Source organism: Rhamphochromis longiceps, linkage group LG11 (assembly GCF_057381845.1).
Source record: "Rhamphochromis longiceps isolate RC_006_pf linkage group LG11, R_longiceps_female_GT1.1, whole genome shotgun sequence".
NCBI lineage: Eukaryota > Metazoa > Chordata > Actinopteri > Cichliformes > Cichlidae > Rhamphochromis > Rhamphochromis longiceps.
Window position 1 is genome coordinate 20,223,363 of NC_140567.1, and position 12,904 is coordinate 20,236,266.

At 38.6% G+C, this 12,904-nt stretch overlaps 1 protein-coding gene and 1 pseudogene across 2 annotated transcripts; both read left to right on the plus strand.

The window, feature by feature from the left end:
- LOC146658948 (sodium-dependent neutral amino acid transporter B(0)AT3-like) lies at positions 1 to 4,493 on the plus strand (annotated as a pseudogene). Its single transcript, XR_014913763.1, has 11 exons — positions 1 to 263; positions 766 to 903; positions 1,032 to 1,169; positions 1,223 to 1,379; positions 1,999 to 2,113; positions 2,192 to 2,304; positions 2,386 to 2,514; positions 2,659 to 2,814; positions 2,890 to 3,090; positions 3,379 to 3,538; positions 3,635 to 4,493. The product of XR_014913763.1 is annotated as a sodium-dependent neutral amino acid transporter B(0)AT3-like (transcript).
- Positions 4,494 to 5,605: 1,112 nt separating this feature from the next.
- On the plus strand, positions 5,606 to 10,021 carry LOC146658949 (ferroportin). The gene is made up of 8 exons (XM_085422711.1): positions 5,606 to 5,708; positions 5,802 to 5,869; positions 6,026 to 6,185; positions 6,468 to 6,583; positions 6,776 to 6,902; positions 7,064 to 7,318; positions 7,926 to 8,603; positions 9,069 to 10,021. The coding sequence occupies exons 1-8, from the start codon at positions 5,606 to 5,608 to the stop codon at positions 9,326 to 9,328; spliced, it is 1,767 nt and encodes a 588-aa protein (XP_085278837.1). The 3' UTR covers positions 9,329 to 10,021.
- Positions 10,022 to 12,904: the final 2,883 nt, after the last annotated feature.

Below are 12,904 nucleotides of genomic sequence, written 5' to 3' on the forward strand. Positions count from 1 at the left end.
CTCCCCTTCTCTTCATCAGACCTAACGGAGAGATGAGTTACATGTGAGGATTTGTGCTTACCTTAGAAATACACCAAAATAACAAGGAGCAAATGTTCGACATGGAAGCTGAAAGTGATGAGCAGAAAGAGATCACTCAAAGGCCAAAATGGGACAATAAAATTCAATATTTGCTAACCTGCATAGGATTTGCTGTTGGGCTTGGTAATGTATGGAGAGTCCCATATCTGTGTCAGAGCTATGGTGGAGGTAAGCAGAACTCTGTTACACAGTGTCGTTTAATGTTGACATTAAACAAAAAAATAGATAATAGATGCTCTTAAATGTTACTACTTTTACACTTTTAAATAATATTTTTAATAAAGTAACAATGCATGTATTAAAAATAATTAATACTGACAGGTTTCTGGTTTCAGCTTCCACGTGGGTCTTATTTCATATGCTCTCACTGCAAAGACTTGGTTGCAGTGATGATATATTAAAATAATTTTCAAGATCTAAATTTCCAGAAGAGAATGATTAAAGTTTCTGAAGACATTTTGTTTCAACATGACCATAAATTTTAATGTTACCTAAATCTCACTATAATGTAAACTCTAAAAAAATTGTATCTGGTGTTAAGATCTGTTAGTTGGTGCAGATGAGCATGATAAAGGTCTGCCTGCTGATAACAAAATGTCAAAAACTAAATGTCCTTCAACCATCAAACCAACCTTAATTTTTATTTTCTTTTTACTTCTTACTGAAAAAAATGCGAGATTGTAGTTTCTGATTCCTTATGTCATTGCCTTGGTGTTTGAGGGACTTCCCCTGCTGCACATGGAACTGGCCATTGGACAGTGGCTACGCATGGGAAGCGTTGGAGTGTGGAGTGTTCAATCTCCCCATATCCGGGAGGTGTAGGTGAGAACGTCTGGTTTGCGAAAAGGTCGTATACCAGATGTTCGAAAAATGCGAAAAATTAGCAAACTTGTGTCATACTTAACACCGCTCTATAATTTATGTTAATTAGGTTGAATTTTTAAAAACAGGCATGGCTTCGATGCTGGTGTCCTTCCTGGTTGGACTGTTCTACAACATGATCTTGGCCTGGATCCTGTGATACTTCTTCCATTCCTTTCAGAGTCCACTTCCCTGGAGGGACTGCCCAGTAAACCTGAATCATACTGGTAATATTGACATCACGATATTATAGATTAATATGTGCCAAAATTAACTAAAGGCCCACAGATTACTTATGATATCTCTAATTTCTAAACCCTGAACATAACACCAAACATTGAGACCAGTGGGTCCTTACAGCAGTAGCTGGTATTGTGTCTTGCATCTGCTTGGTGCATCGTGTACATCTGCTTCATAAGAGGAATTGAGACCATTGGGTCTCCAATGTTGATATATTAAGCTTTTTGCTCCATTTATTGCACCCGCATGGTAGATAAATAAGGTTTGATAAAGGTTTTTCCACCTTGAAAAGATAGTTGCATGAGGGAATAGCATACTTTTGCCCTGCATATGTTGGCCATTTGTCGAAACATATATCAACACAAATTGTTAACCAAATGGAATGTGACTGTTTGGTGATTTGGCAGACAGTCTAGAGGCTCACGTTTATAGATTTCTTGATTAACATTAGTGATTGCCTTCAATAGCCACTACATTGTTTTTCTTGGTCGTCATGCATATTCACTGTACTGCAGTTTGTGGCATCCATTCAGTTGGTTGAATAAGTTAGTTGTGTTGCACATGTGCAGCATGTTACTTTCACTTCATCATGCATTCGAAATATTTTTCGATCAAACTTCCGTAAATTGGAATAAAGGTCAAAATTCAACTTCTACTGGCTGCATTAAAGGCAGTAACTGTGATGGATAAGCAGAAGACTAAACATTTATTTTTCTTTATTACCTATAAAAGTAACAATACCTAAAAGTGTTGCAAGCTGTAAAAATCTATTTTGACGATACACTGATGAAAAGAGTTCATCCAAACTTTTCCCCAACAGGCTATTTATGCCACAGCCACTTTTCCATATCTTGTTTTGACCATCTTCTTGATCAGAGCCTTGACTCTCCCTGGAACAAGTGATGACTTGATATATCTTTTCACTCCAAATGTACGTCTATTACTTTTTTTCCCCTTACCAACATAATTTCATGTGATAAATCTGATATCTAACTAATGTTTATCACAGTGGGAACCCTTGAAAAATCCTAAGGTTTGGCTGGATGCTGCCACCCAGATCTTCTTCTCCTTGTCTTTGGCTTTTGGGGGACTTATTGCTTTTTCCAGTTATAATCCTCAGAAGTAAGAAAAGCCAAAAGAAAATGTTTTTTTAAAAGCCATACATTATGCTGATCAATACATTGTTTTGTTTTATTTTTGCAGGAATAACTGTGAGAGAGATGCCCTTATTGTTGGATGTGTGAACAGTTTTACATCAATATATGCGTCAGTTCCTATCTTTGCCATTCTTGGCTTTAAGGCAAATTGAAACAACAACAACTACCAAAACTGGTAAGTTAAATAAAAAAAATGATGTGAAACTTAAGCTTTAACATTACATAGATACAATATTAAAGCAAACATTTCTCATTTAATATTAATGCTTTTAATACTAATAGTGTTTTTGTTTGTTTGTTTGTTTTTTGCTGATATCAGGAACATATTAACCCTGACAAATGCATTTAACATCGGGGTTGGCAACATAACTCTTGAAAACTATGGCGAGTGGTTAAACTATCTCAATAAGACGATCCCTTGGAAGTTAAAAGTCTCAATCTCAAAGCTTGCAATCTACAGACCTTCCTCGAAGAGGTGTAGTACATCTACTCATATTAAAAATAATTAGCATTTATGTATTTGTGATCATATATCATTTCCCACTCTTAGAGCGCTTCAGGAACTGGACTGGCATTTATTTTGTTTACTGAGGCAGTGATTGAAATGTCAGCCTCGCAGGTGTGGGTCCTCTTTTTTGTTATGCTCTTCTGTCTCGGCCTGTCCTCCATGTTTGGAAATCTAGAGGGCGTCCTTACTCCTCTGCTGGATTTACACATAGTTCCACCTGGATTCCTAAGGAAGCTTTCACAGGTATACCAAAAAGACTGAACAGCTTAATGTTGCATTTTCACTGACGGCACTAAGAAAACTGGTTTGTATTGTGTTATATTATTAAAACAAAAATAAAGATGATAAAGTTAGGTGCAAGATATCTATTACTCTCTACATAGAATTGTGACTATGACTAAATCCCACCTGGTATTTCAAAACACATGCATTACTTTTGCAAGAAACCTTTATGTTCTCTCTGAAGGTGTTTATATTAGTGATTTTAGTTTATAGTCACATGTCTTATGATGTCTGATATTTTGCTTACAGGGTTAATCTGTCTCATCTCCTTTGCTGTGGCCCTAATCTTCACTTTGGGCTCTGGAAACTACTGGCTGGAAATTTTTAACAGTTATGTAGGATCCGTGCCACTACTCAACATAGCTTTCTTTGAGATCATCGCTGTGGCTTTCATCTTTGGAATAAACAGGTGATATTATCATTGTCAATGTATGTCATGATTATGCTTATGTTAAACAGTATTTTTAAAAGGACAAATGTTACAAATGTTTCCATTTGCCCACAGGTTTAATGACGACATTGAATGGATGACAGGGCGGAGACCTAACATTTACTGGCAGGCAATGTGGCGCTTTATCAGCCCGTTCATGCTTCTGGTGGTTTTTGTGGCTTATGTTGTGATCGAGGCTGAGAAACAACCAACATACAATGCATGGAACCCAGATTAATGTACCATTATGACACTTCATTAAATTTGGAACAAAGACTGACTTTGCACTGCATCAACCCCGCAGGTTCACTTCCCCCTTGCTGATGTCCTGCACTATCCTGAATGGGTTTTTGTTATCTGTGTGCTCTTATCGATCCTTCCTGTAGTCTCCATTCCCCTTGTGGCTTTCTATAAATTCATGTGCTTCCTGAAGAATTACACCATGAACAGACAATCAAAATCCATATGCAAATGAGTATTATCATGGGGAATTGTAAATAGATATCTTGACCTATGTTATTTGATTGGTGGTCAGGATTACAAGTAACCCCTGCCACTCATTATTAACTTTGTTCTCTGTATGTTCATTTGAAAAACAAAAAGGCAAGCAAAATGATTCCACTTCTTATTTTTACATTTTCCCATCTTTTTTAAGGTATGGTTTTGCATGCTTATTACACCTAATAATATCCTTAACATATTGAAAATCATATTTTTTTTTTACCTAAATGCATCATTTGTATCAGAGACAGAGATGCAGCCTGATCAATTCAATGCATGACAATATCTCTGTGAATACAGATCACCAAGGGCTGGAACTGACTCTCATGTTTGTGTTATTATTCAATTAAAGGAAGATGACAGTTAATTTCCTGTGCTGATGTTTGGATAGGAACGAATGGAGCATGATGGATACTGTAACATGTGTAGTTTGTGATCAGCACATATATTAATAAAATAAACAATTTTCAGTTAAAATGTACATAAGCACATGAGCTGATTTTGTGATTTCATTCACATTTGCCCAACCCAACTTTTGCTACATGATAATCTTCTTTCTACTCTTGGTTACATGCACAAGAGTGATGTAGTGTTGCATGATGTGTCCTTTAGGTATGCTGCATGTCAACAGTGCATGTGACTGTATGAGAGTAGCGGTACATGCATGTGCTCACTAGTCATGTTCATGTGTGCGTGCGTGTGTGTGTTTTGAGTTACACGCAGTTACCTTTTTGTAGTGTGGGTGGACGGTGATATTGTCCCTCCAGCGTCATGTGCTTTGGAATATGCTGGCTGCCTTTGTTGCCTCCCTGCCTGTTCTGCTTTTCTGGCACTTTCATACAATGGTGCACTTGAACACCCTGATGTTATTAAGCCTTTCAAACTACTACAGTTTGAATTCCAGCTCTCAGGAAAGACTAGCATCCCAATGTAGGATACATGGCACAAGATTCATCGTCGAGGAACAACAGCAAGGATTGACTGCAACGAGAAAACAAAAGGTAACAACTGAGCCTCCATTAACTTTGATTATTGCTGCTTTATGTCTGTATGGATAGAGCTATGCAAGGTAACATAATAATTCTATTTTAATTTTAATTATTGCCATATACAATTACTTACTTTCTTCTCTGCTTCACAATCTGGCACTACCAATGTTGGTCATTATTTATGGCTCTTTTAGTTTTGGGGGAAAAAAAGAAACCTGATGTGACTGACTACAGAAGTTTACTGAGTTCAAAAGGACGTGCCGTTTCAACTGCTGTTGAAGTAAGTTCAAGGTAAGAAAAAAATGCAGTGTTTGACCAGCTGCTTACAAATTGTCACATATTCATTTCTGTGCTGTTCTAGAGTTGTCACTAAGTAAATAAACAGTAATCGTCCAAGCAAGGATTTTGTAGTCGTCAAGAGGAAAGCGACCTTTTAGGATAAACAAATCAGCTGTATTTGTGATCATCTAAATATTACTGTTATCATGTATATGACACACTGTGCTATCAGCAACATCAGAATGGTGTGACAAGTTCGATAACACTTCACTAGGACATGTCGCAGCGGGAAGATGCCTCCCAGTGTGGTGGGGTTGTGGTTGAGTTCGAGTCTGACAACATCCGGGATGCAAAAGCTGAAAAAGCTACGCGTATACCAGGTGAACTCGAATTAAAATCCAATTAGAATTTGTGCAGTGTCTTTGTAGCCAATGGAATATCTGCTTATTTGATTTGATGCATTTCCTTTTAAGGTTCAGCTCTTATCTACCTCAGGGGTCCCAAGTTTCTCATCTATGTCAGTGGAGCATTATCAATGTGGGTAAGAATCATTTCCTGAAGAAACATTCGTGGGGCAATAGGTAAGACTTCGCAACTTAAAGGACTGCAAGGTAGTCTCTTTACACTGTGTCACAGCACACTGATGAAAATATTGCAACACAACACACGATGATGACTTTTCTCATGTGTTAAACAGGGCGACCGCATGTGGCACTTCGCAATCTCTGTGTTCCTGATTGAACTGTACGGCCGTAACTTGCTGTTGACTGCGGTGTTTGGATTGGTGGTGGCTGGGTCAGTTCTCATGTTTGGGGCTTTGATTGGAGACTGGGTTGATCGCAATCCTAGGAATAAAGGTATGCACAGCAATCTCATACCCATATGAAAATTCTAACATGTAATATAGCGAGGTACAGTGATAAGAGCTCAGTGGATTTCAATCTTGGGCCAGGAAATTTGCTGGTTTCCTATCCCACTAGGAGGTGAATTGCTATTCGCCAGATGTCTCAAGTGTAAACCTCCTGGCACAAGGTTCATAGCCACTGACTCGTATCTGTTATGACTAGCATTCGTTTTTTACAACCCCCATAAAAAAAAAATGCATATTTGAAATTCGTTTTTTCCATCTTCTATTTTAGTTGCACATGCATCTCTTTTCGTTCAGAACATCTCGGTGACAATATGTAGCATTGTGCTCATGTTGGTGTTCTCATACAAGCAAAGGATTGAACAGATCTGGGATGGATGGCTTACTGTGAGTAGACACTACATACTTGCTACAACACAATCGCTGTGTTTCGGTTATATATACTTGATATGAGTACTACACAGAGAAGTCATTGCTGTTGTTGTCCCCTCTGTCTCGTGTCCCTGTTGTCTCTGCCTCTGAGCTTGTGGCTACTCTGTGCTGTCATAGTAACATGTTGCATCGCAAAACTCACACAAGGTGGTTTGTTATACGGTGGTGATCGTCCTGGCAGATGTGGCAAACCTTGCAAGCACAGCACTGACCATTGCCATTCAGAGGGACTGGATTGTGGTCATCACAGGCTACAACCGAGGTCACCTAGCGGGTGAGGACATTCAGTCTGTTAATGAATATTCTGGTTTGTATTTGAGGCTTGTCTGTGGAAGATAGATCCTCGAACTATAGAAAAGATCAGATATTGACTGGCTACTGCTTAGCTTCCGATGCTGGACACACATTAACCTCTGTGTTTGTTCCTAACAAAAGGAATGAATGCAACCATGAGGCGGATAGATCAGGTGACTAACATCCTGGCTCCACTAGCAGTGGGACAGGTCATGACCCTTGCCTCCAACGTAGTTGGCTGTGGATTCATCCTGGGCTGGAACCTGGTGTCTCTAATTGTGGAGTTCTTCTTCTTGTCACGGGTTTATCGCATCGTCCCTGCTCTGTCAGCCAAACCACCATCGGTTGCAGTGGATCAAGCATATCTCCAGAGGATAGAGAGGAAAAGGTTACAAGGTATGAACTGTTCATTGGATCTTTTTCATAGATCAAAAAGGGAATCCAATCTAGCAGTGCCTTAAACCTGTATTCTTTCTAATAGAAGAAAAACTACTTTTGCAAAAGATTTGGGGTGTCTGAAAACAGCCCTTACATCCCCATTAGTGTCAAAAGGGAGGATAAAGTGAATTTCTCTAGTGTGGGATTTAAAAAAGTGTTTAGGTGCTTTAGGGCAGGCTTACACTGTGAATGAGAAGTCAGTACTACAGTGTGCCTCCGTTTCTCAGTTACTTATGTTTGTTTTCAAAATATCAAGATGAGGAATCATATCTTCATGGGAGCTGCCTCTTTCCAAAAAAAAAAAAAAAGATCCAGCACCAAAGCTTTTTGACATACATTATCTTAAAACACAGTTTTGAGTTTGTGTACAGCATCCAAATGCAAGGGTCCACATGGTATAGATTTCTGTTTGTACTCACACACATTAGCGTAGATGAACTGCGTTTGACAAATGATGTAGAGGCTAACGTGACATGGCATAGAGGGGGTGCAGAAAAGCTAGTGAGGATTAGGCCTTTAGAATTAATGAACTCAAGTGATGGATGCCATTCTTGTTTTTCATTAGGAGAAGGCAATGTTGCACGACCTCAGGCTCTGACAGAGGGCAACTGCAATTCAAGCTTGCACCTCAAGGAAATCACCGATCTGCCGCTGTGTTTTCGGAGGTTCCGCTGGCTGGTGAGCACCTGTAAAGATGGCTGGATGGCCTACTATCGTCAGCCTGTTTTCCTCGCGGGAATGGGTCTGGCTTTCCTTTACACCACAGTGCTTGGGTTTGACTGCATCACCACTGGCTATGCCTATACTCAGGGGATAAGCGGATCTCTTCTTAGTCTGCTGATGGGCGTGTCAGCCATCACAGGCTTGATGGGCACAATAATGTTCACCAGGCTCAGGAAGGCCTATGGCCTGGTCAACACAGGCATCATCTCAAGCTGCCTCCACCTGGGCTGCTTGCTGCTGTGCGTGTGCTCTGTGTTTGCCCCTGGCAGCCCCATGGATCTCAGCTTGCTGATGCCCGACATTAGTTCCAATTCCTCTACAGCGCTTGGGATGACAGGCCAAAGGCAAAAACACACATACCCTATGATGGGAGGCAACAATCAGCCACTTCTGCCCGACCGCTCTTCTATCCACTGGACCAACAACACGGTGCTTTTTGACAATGTTCCCTCCGGCACAGCTCCAGAATCTTACATCTCCATTATTCTGCTGTTCTTGGGTGTCATTACAGCGCGCATTGGTGAGTAGACACAAATTCAGAGCTTATTCAGTGCATAGAAAAACTTATGTACAAGTGATATTGCCATTTTTAATGCCCATCTCATGTGGGCACACGGCAGATATTCCAATAATAATTTATTTTGAATATACTGATATATAGTGATAATTATCTTTTTGAGGCAATTTAACAAAAAATAAAAATTACCTAGTCAGTCCACCAGAGAGCACTATTGTAAACTCTAAAATGTATTTCTCATTGCATACAAGGTTTTTGGATATTTATTTCTATTGATGCATAGAGTTTAAATATTGGTGTAGAATATGAAATATATGTCAAAAAATACATAAATCTGCCCAAAATGTGACTTTTCTGGGTAATTTTGTTATACAAGTACAAATTTTAATCTGGTCAAATGAAATTTACTCGCAGCTGAATCAGTGCCCATCTGTTATAAAGGTCAGTTCATCTATTACTGTGTTTCAGGTCTCTGGTCCTTTGACCTGACTGTGACTCAGCTTCTGCAGGAGAACATCTGTGAATCAGAAAGAGGAGTGGTTAACGGGGTGCAGAGCTCCATGAATTACCTGATGGACCTGCTTCACTTCATTATGGTGATCTCTGCTCCGCAGCCACAACACTTTGGCATCCTAGTTATAATTTCTGTGTTCTTCATCACCACGGGGCACACTATGTACTTCCTGTATGCACATAAAGCCAAGAGAAAACGCCGCCTCGACACATAAGGAGCAGCTTACACATCCAGGCATGAGATGCTCACTAGCACTGAATCCACTCTGCACCAGTGAAATGAATGTCTCCCTCCTGATCCTTCAGCAAACTAATTGCAACACTCCAACTGTTTCTAACTCAGCCATTCATTTCAGCACAACACAGCAAGTGCCAATCCCACCTCAGCTGCTTTCACACTGCAGGGCCATGTGCCATGGCAGCAAACGAAAACTCAGGTGAAGTAGAGTGGGAGACAAGCTCTCGCTTTATGTACATAAGTCGAAGTGGCTACCATAAATGCTGCCTCCAGGGGAAATGTCCTAAGAGGACACAAAGGTTACGACTTAAGGCACCAACAAATGTTTTTGCCAACTGTGCAGAATACTTGTATACTGCAAGACTTTCAAACAAGACGGTTAACTTCATAGCTTTTTTGGATGGGAAGGTGAAGGGACAAAGAGATGAATCTAACCATCACCTCAGTACAGATCTGCTGCTGTGAAAAAATCCTGAACGTGACACATGAAAATAAAGACAAGACAAAGCTGTACATTTTCAAGTGGCATTGATGTTACTGATCCGTCCACTTGGAAATATTCCAGGATGTCCAAAAAGGAAGATAAAGGGAACTTGATGTGAGATTGTTTCAAAGATTGTTTAAATTAAAAGGAAAGAAAAAAAAACCCCTGACAGGCAACAACAACCCCCCCCCCCCCCGCCCTTTTTATTGGACAAAGGTGAAAGGACAAGTGTTTCTTCCCCTGGTTTGTTTCTCTGTGGATGAATCAAGCAAACATTTGCCTTTCTTTCATGCATGAAATCCTGGATTATGAATTACAACACAAACACACACAAAATATTTTATTCTAATTGCTTGTGTATTTAGAAAAATTTACATAAAAACATACTTTCTTGTCATCTCATATAAAGAGTGATATTAATAGTTTTATAGAAATCCAAAACCACCCATCTTCATTTTGGGACATGTTTGAAATCAGTGATAACTACATGTTGATAACTGCCATTAGGAATATTGTTTGACAGTTTGCTTCATTCTTTTGTAGTTCTGAAGAACTAAACATTTCCTTACCTCAGCTAAGAGCAAGACCACTGAATCCAACATGGGGATTACCCTCAGCTACTGCGTGTTTTCATATCTCATTCATGTGCAGTGGAGACAATATCAAAGTTGAATCTTTTGTCATAAAACATGCATCACATCTCAGTATTTTTGTAACATTTTCTTGTGACATTTCTGTATTGTACATTGTCATTTTTAAGACTATTTATGACAATAAAGATGACTGACGAAGATCTTTGGGCTCAGGGAAAATAAATACATGTTAAAAAAATTGCAGAATTGTGCCAAAATGTCATCTAAATACATTGATTACAAACATAGTACATGACCTTTCATAAAAATAAGAAACACAATTAGAAAACAGCAGCAAACATCAGTTTTAATGCTCAGTCAGAACATTAAAACACTAAAAATGTGTAATTTGTCGTCTTATTTTATCTCATTTATCTTATTTCATCTTATTTTTAAATTTTAATGAAAGAGGTTATAAATATTTGTGGATTAACCATCACAGAAACACACAAAAAATATTTTGATAACTAACAATACTGATCATTTTGGGCAGCTGCATGACTCTTACATTGAGTGGTGGTTTAATACATTTGTTGAGCACTGTTTATTGTGAAATGTAGTTGCTAGAAGGTTAACAATATTATTAATTAGCATAAACTTGTACATTAACGGTACTTGAAGTTTCTCAGTCACACATTAAGCACTGTCCTAGACTAAATGAAACATTTAATGAATGAATCCCCTTAAAAAAAGTATTTAGTGAGGGATTAGGCATAATCAATATCTGGGAAAATAAGCTACTGTTACGAAGCCACATGCAAATGTAATAGCTTTTGGTCATCAGAAGAGGTCAATGTTCCATTAAGTGCTCATCATCATGCCAATCTTGTTTCAAAAATGATTGCCTGTAATCTGTGGAGCATATGTCAAACCAATCTCAAATGATTGATATCAAGTCATCCACAGACAAGATTCCTGACACAAAGTAGAAGCTGCATGATTTTTATATCCAACTAAAAAGTGTCACAAAATACACATTTTACAGTTTTTTTTTAAGATTTTTGGTACACAAGTATGCACAGAAAGCTAATGAATAACTGCTATCTGCAGAATTCCCACTATGTAAATAAAAGGCATTTACAATAAATGAATCACTGGTCCCGAAGAGTGTCATCAAAATAGAATGTTTACATTTATATGTGTAACTTTTGCAACCATTTAAATTAAGGTTGTACTGTTTCTATCACCATCGCCGACAGTGTATGAATCAGAGATTGGAGTGATAAACCTTGGTAATGTACAGAACCTATGAAAAAGCTTCCTAAGACAACTAGCCAGGAAGAGCTCCAGTCTGGTCCAGTCTGACCTTTGCTATATTTCTTATCTGTATAAAGCAAGACTGGACTAGACTTTTGACATATATCTACCCTATACATACAATGTATCTCTGCAGATTAAGCTTGAGGATTAATGAGTACAGATTAGTCATTCATTTATGCCTGTTATACCAAGTAGCACTATCAAGCTAGCATGCCATGTGGTGTGGTCTTACCTACAGTATGAGTGGCTAATGCTAGCTGTTAAAACTACAGCTAATAAGGTTTCCTTTGTCTTCTGGTGGCAAATTAGAGACACTGCCTGGCTGCTTATGGGCTAACCATTTAGGGGAAAGACCCATGTCTCCTCTTCCTTATATATATAATGGCCAAAAACAAAAACACACCTGCTAAATAAACCGACAGACTAATAAAACGCTAAAATTTCACTCACCAAAACTGAAACAGAAACTTCTTAGATGAGCTATGCCTTACTGCAACTCTCCTCTATAAGACAGTTCAATTAAAAATGCTCCAAAAAGCACCAGCAGGACAAAAAGTGAAGCGTTCCAGTTTGGACACTCCACATAGCAGAGGTGAGGTCTAGCAGACTATGGAGACAATTGAGTCCCCCACATTTTGTGTCCAAATAAATTGGGTTAAAATAAGTAAATAATCATCTCCTTCAGAGTTGTTATGAACAGGGAAACTACTAATAGAGCCCCATAATAGATGGCCGTTTGTCCCGTTTGTGTCTTTCAGAGCAATTTTATAATAAATATAAAATTGGTAAAATCAAAAATGTCTATGACGAAAAATGGATTATACAAATGAACTGCAACACCAGGGTTTCATGTGCTGTCAGTGACTCATGATAATATTATAAGCTTTGGCTATGATTGTGATAGCATGTAAGATGATTAGAGGCCAAAGCTGAGATTATATCAGCTAAGGCCAATGACCTAATTTAGGGCTGGGCAAATAAACACATGATAGACACAAAAATGGACTTTTGCTAGAATTTTCTGAAGAGCTCTTACATTACACTACATTATTTTTAAACTCCCAAACTCAGATATAATATTTTAATTGGAGATGAATGGTTTTCATTCCAGATTGTGATAAAGAGCTCAAAGAAGAGAGGAAAGAGTTGATAAACAGCAGAGGATCTATGCTATTTG

Excerpts from the sequence above, each read along its gene's own strand:
- LOC146658949 (XM_085422711.1), top strand. The coding sequence starts at position 5,606 with ATGTCGCAGCGGGAAGATGCCTCCCAGTGTGGTGGGGTTGTGGTTGAG. Across the intron at positions 5,870-6,025 it reads GTGGAGCATTATCAATGTGG|GGCGACCGCATGTGGCACTT; the intron begins GTAAGAATCATT and ends TGTGTTAAACAG. Across the intron at positions 7,319-7,925 it reads AGAGAGGAAAAGGTTACAAG|GAGAAGGCAATGTTGCACGA; the intron begins GTATGAACTGTT and ends GTTTTTCATTAG.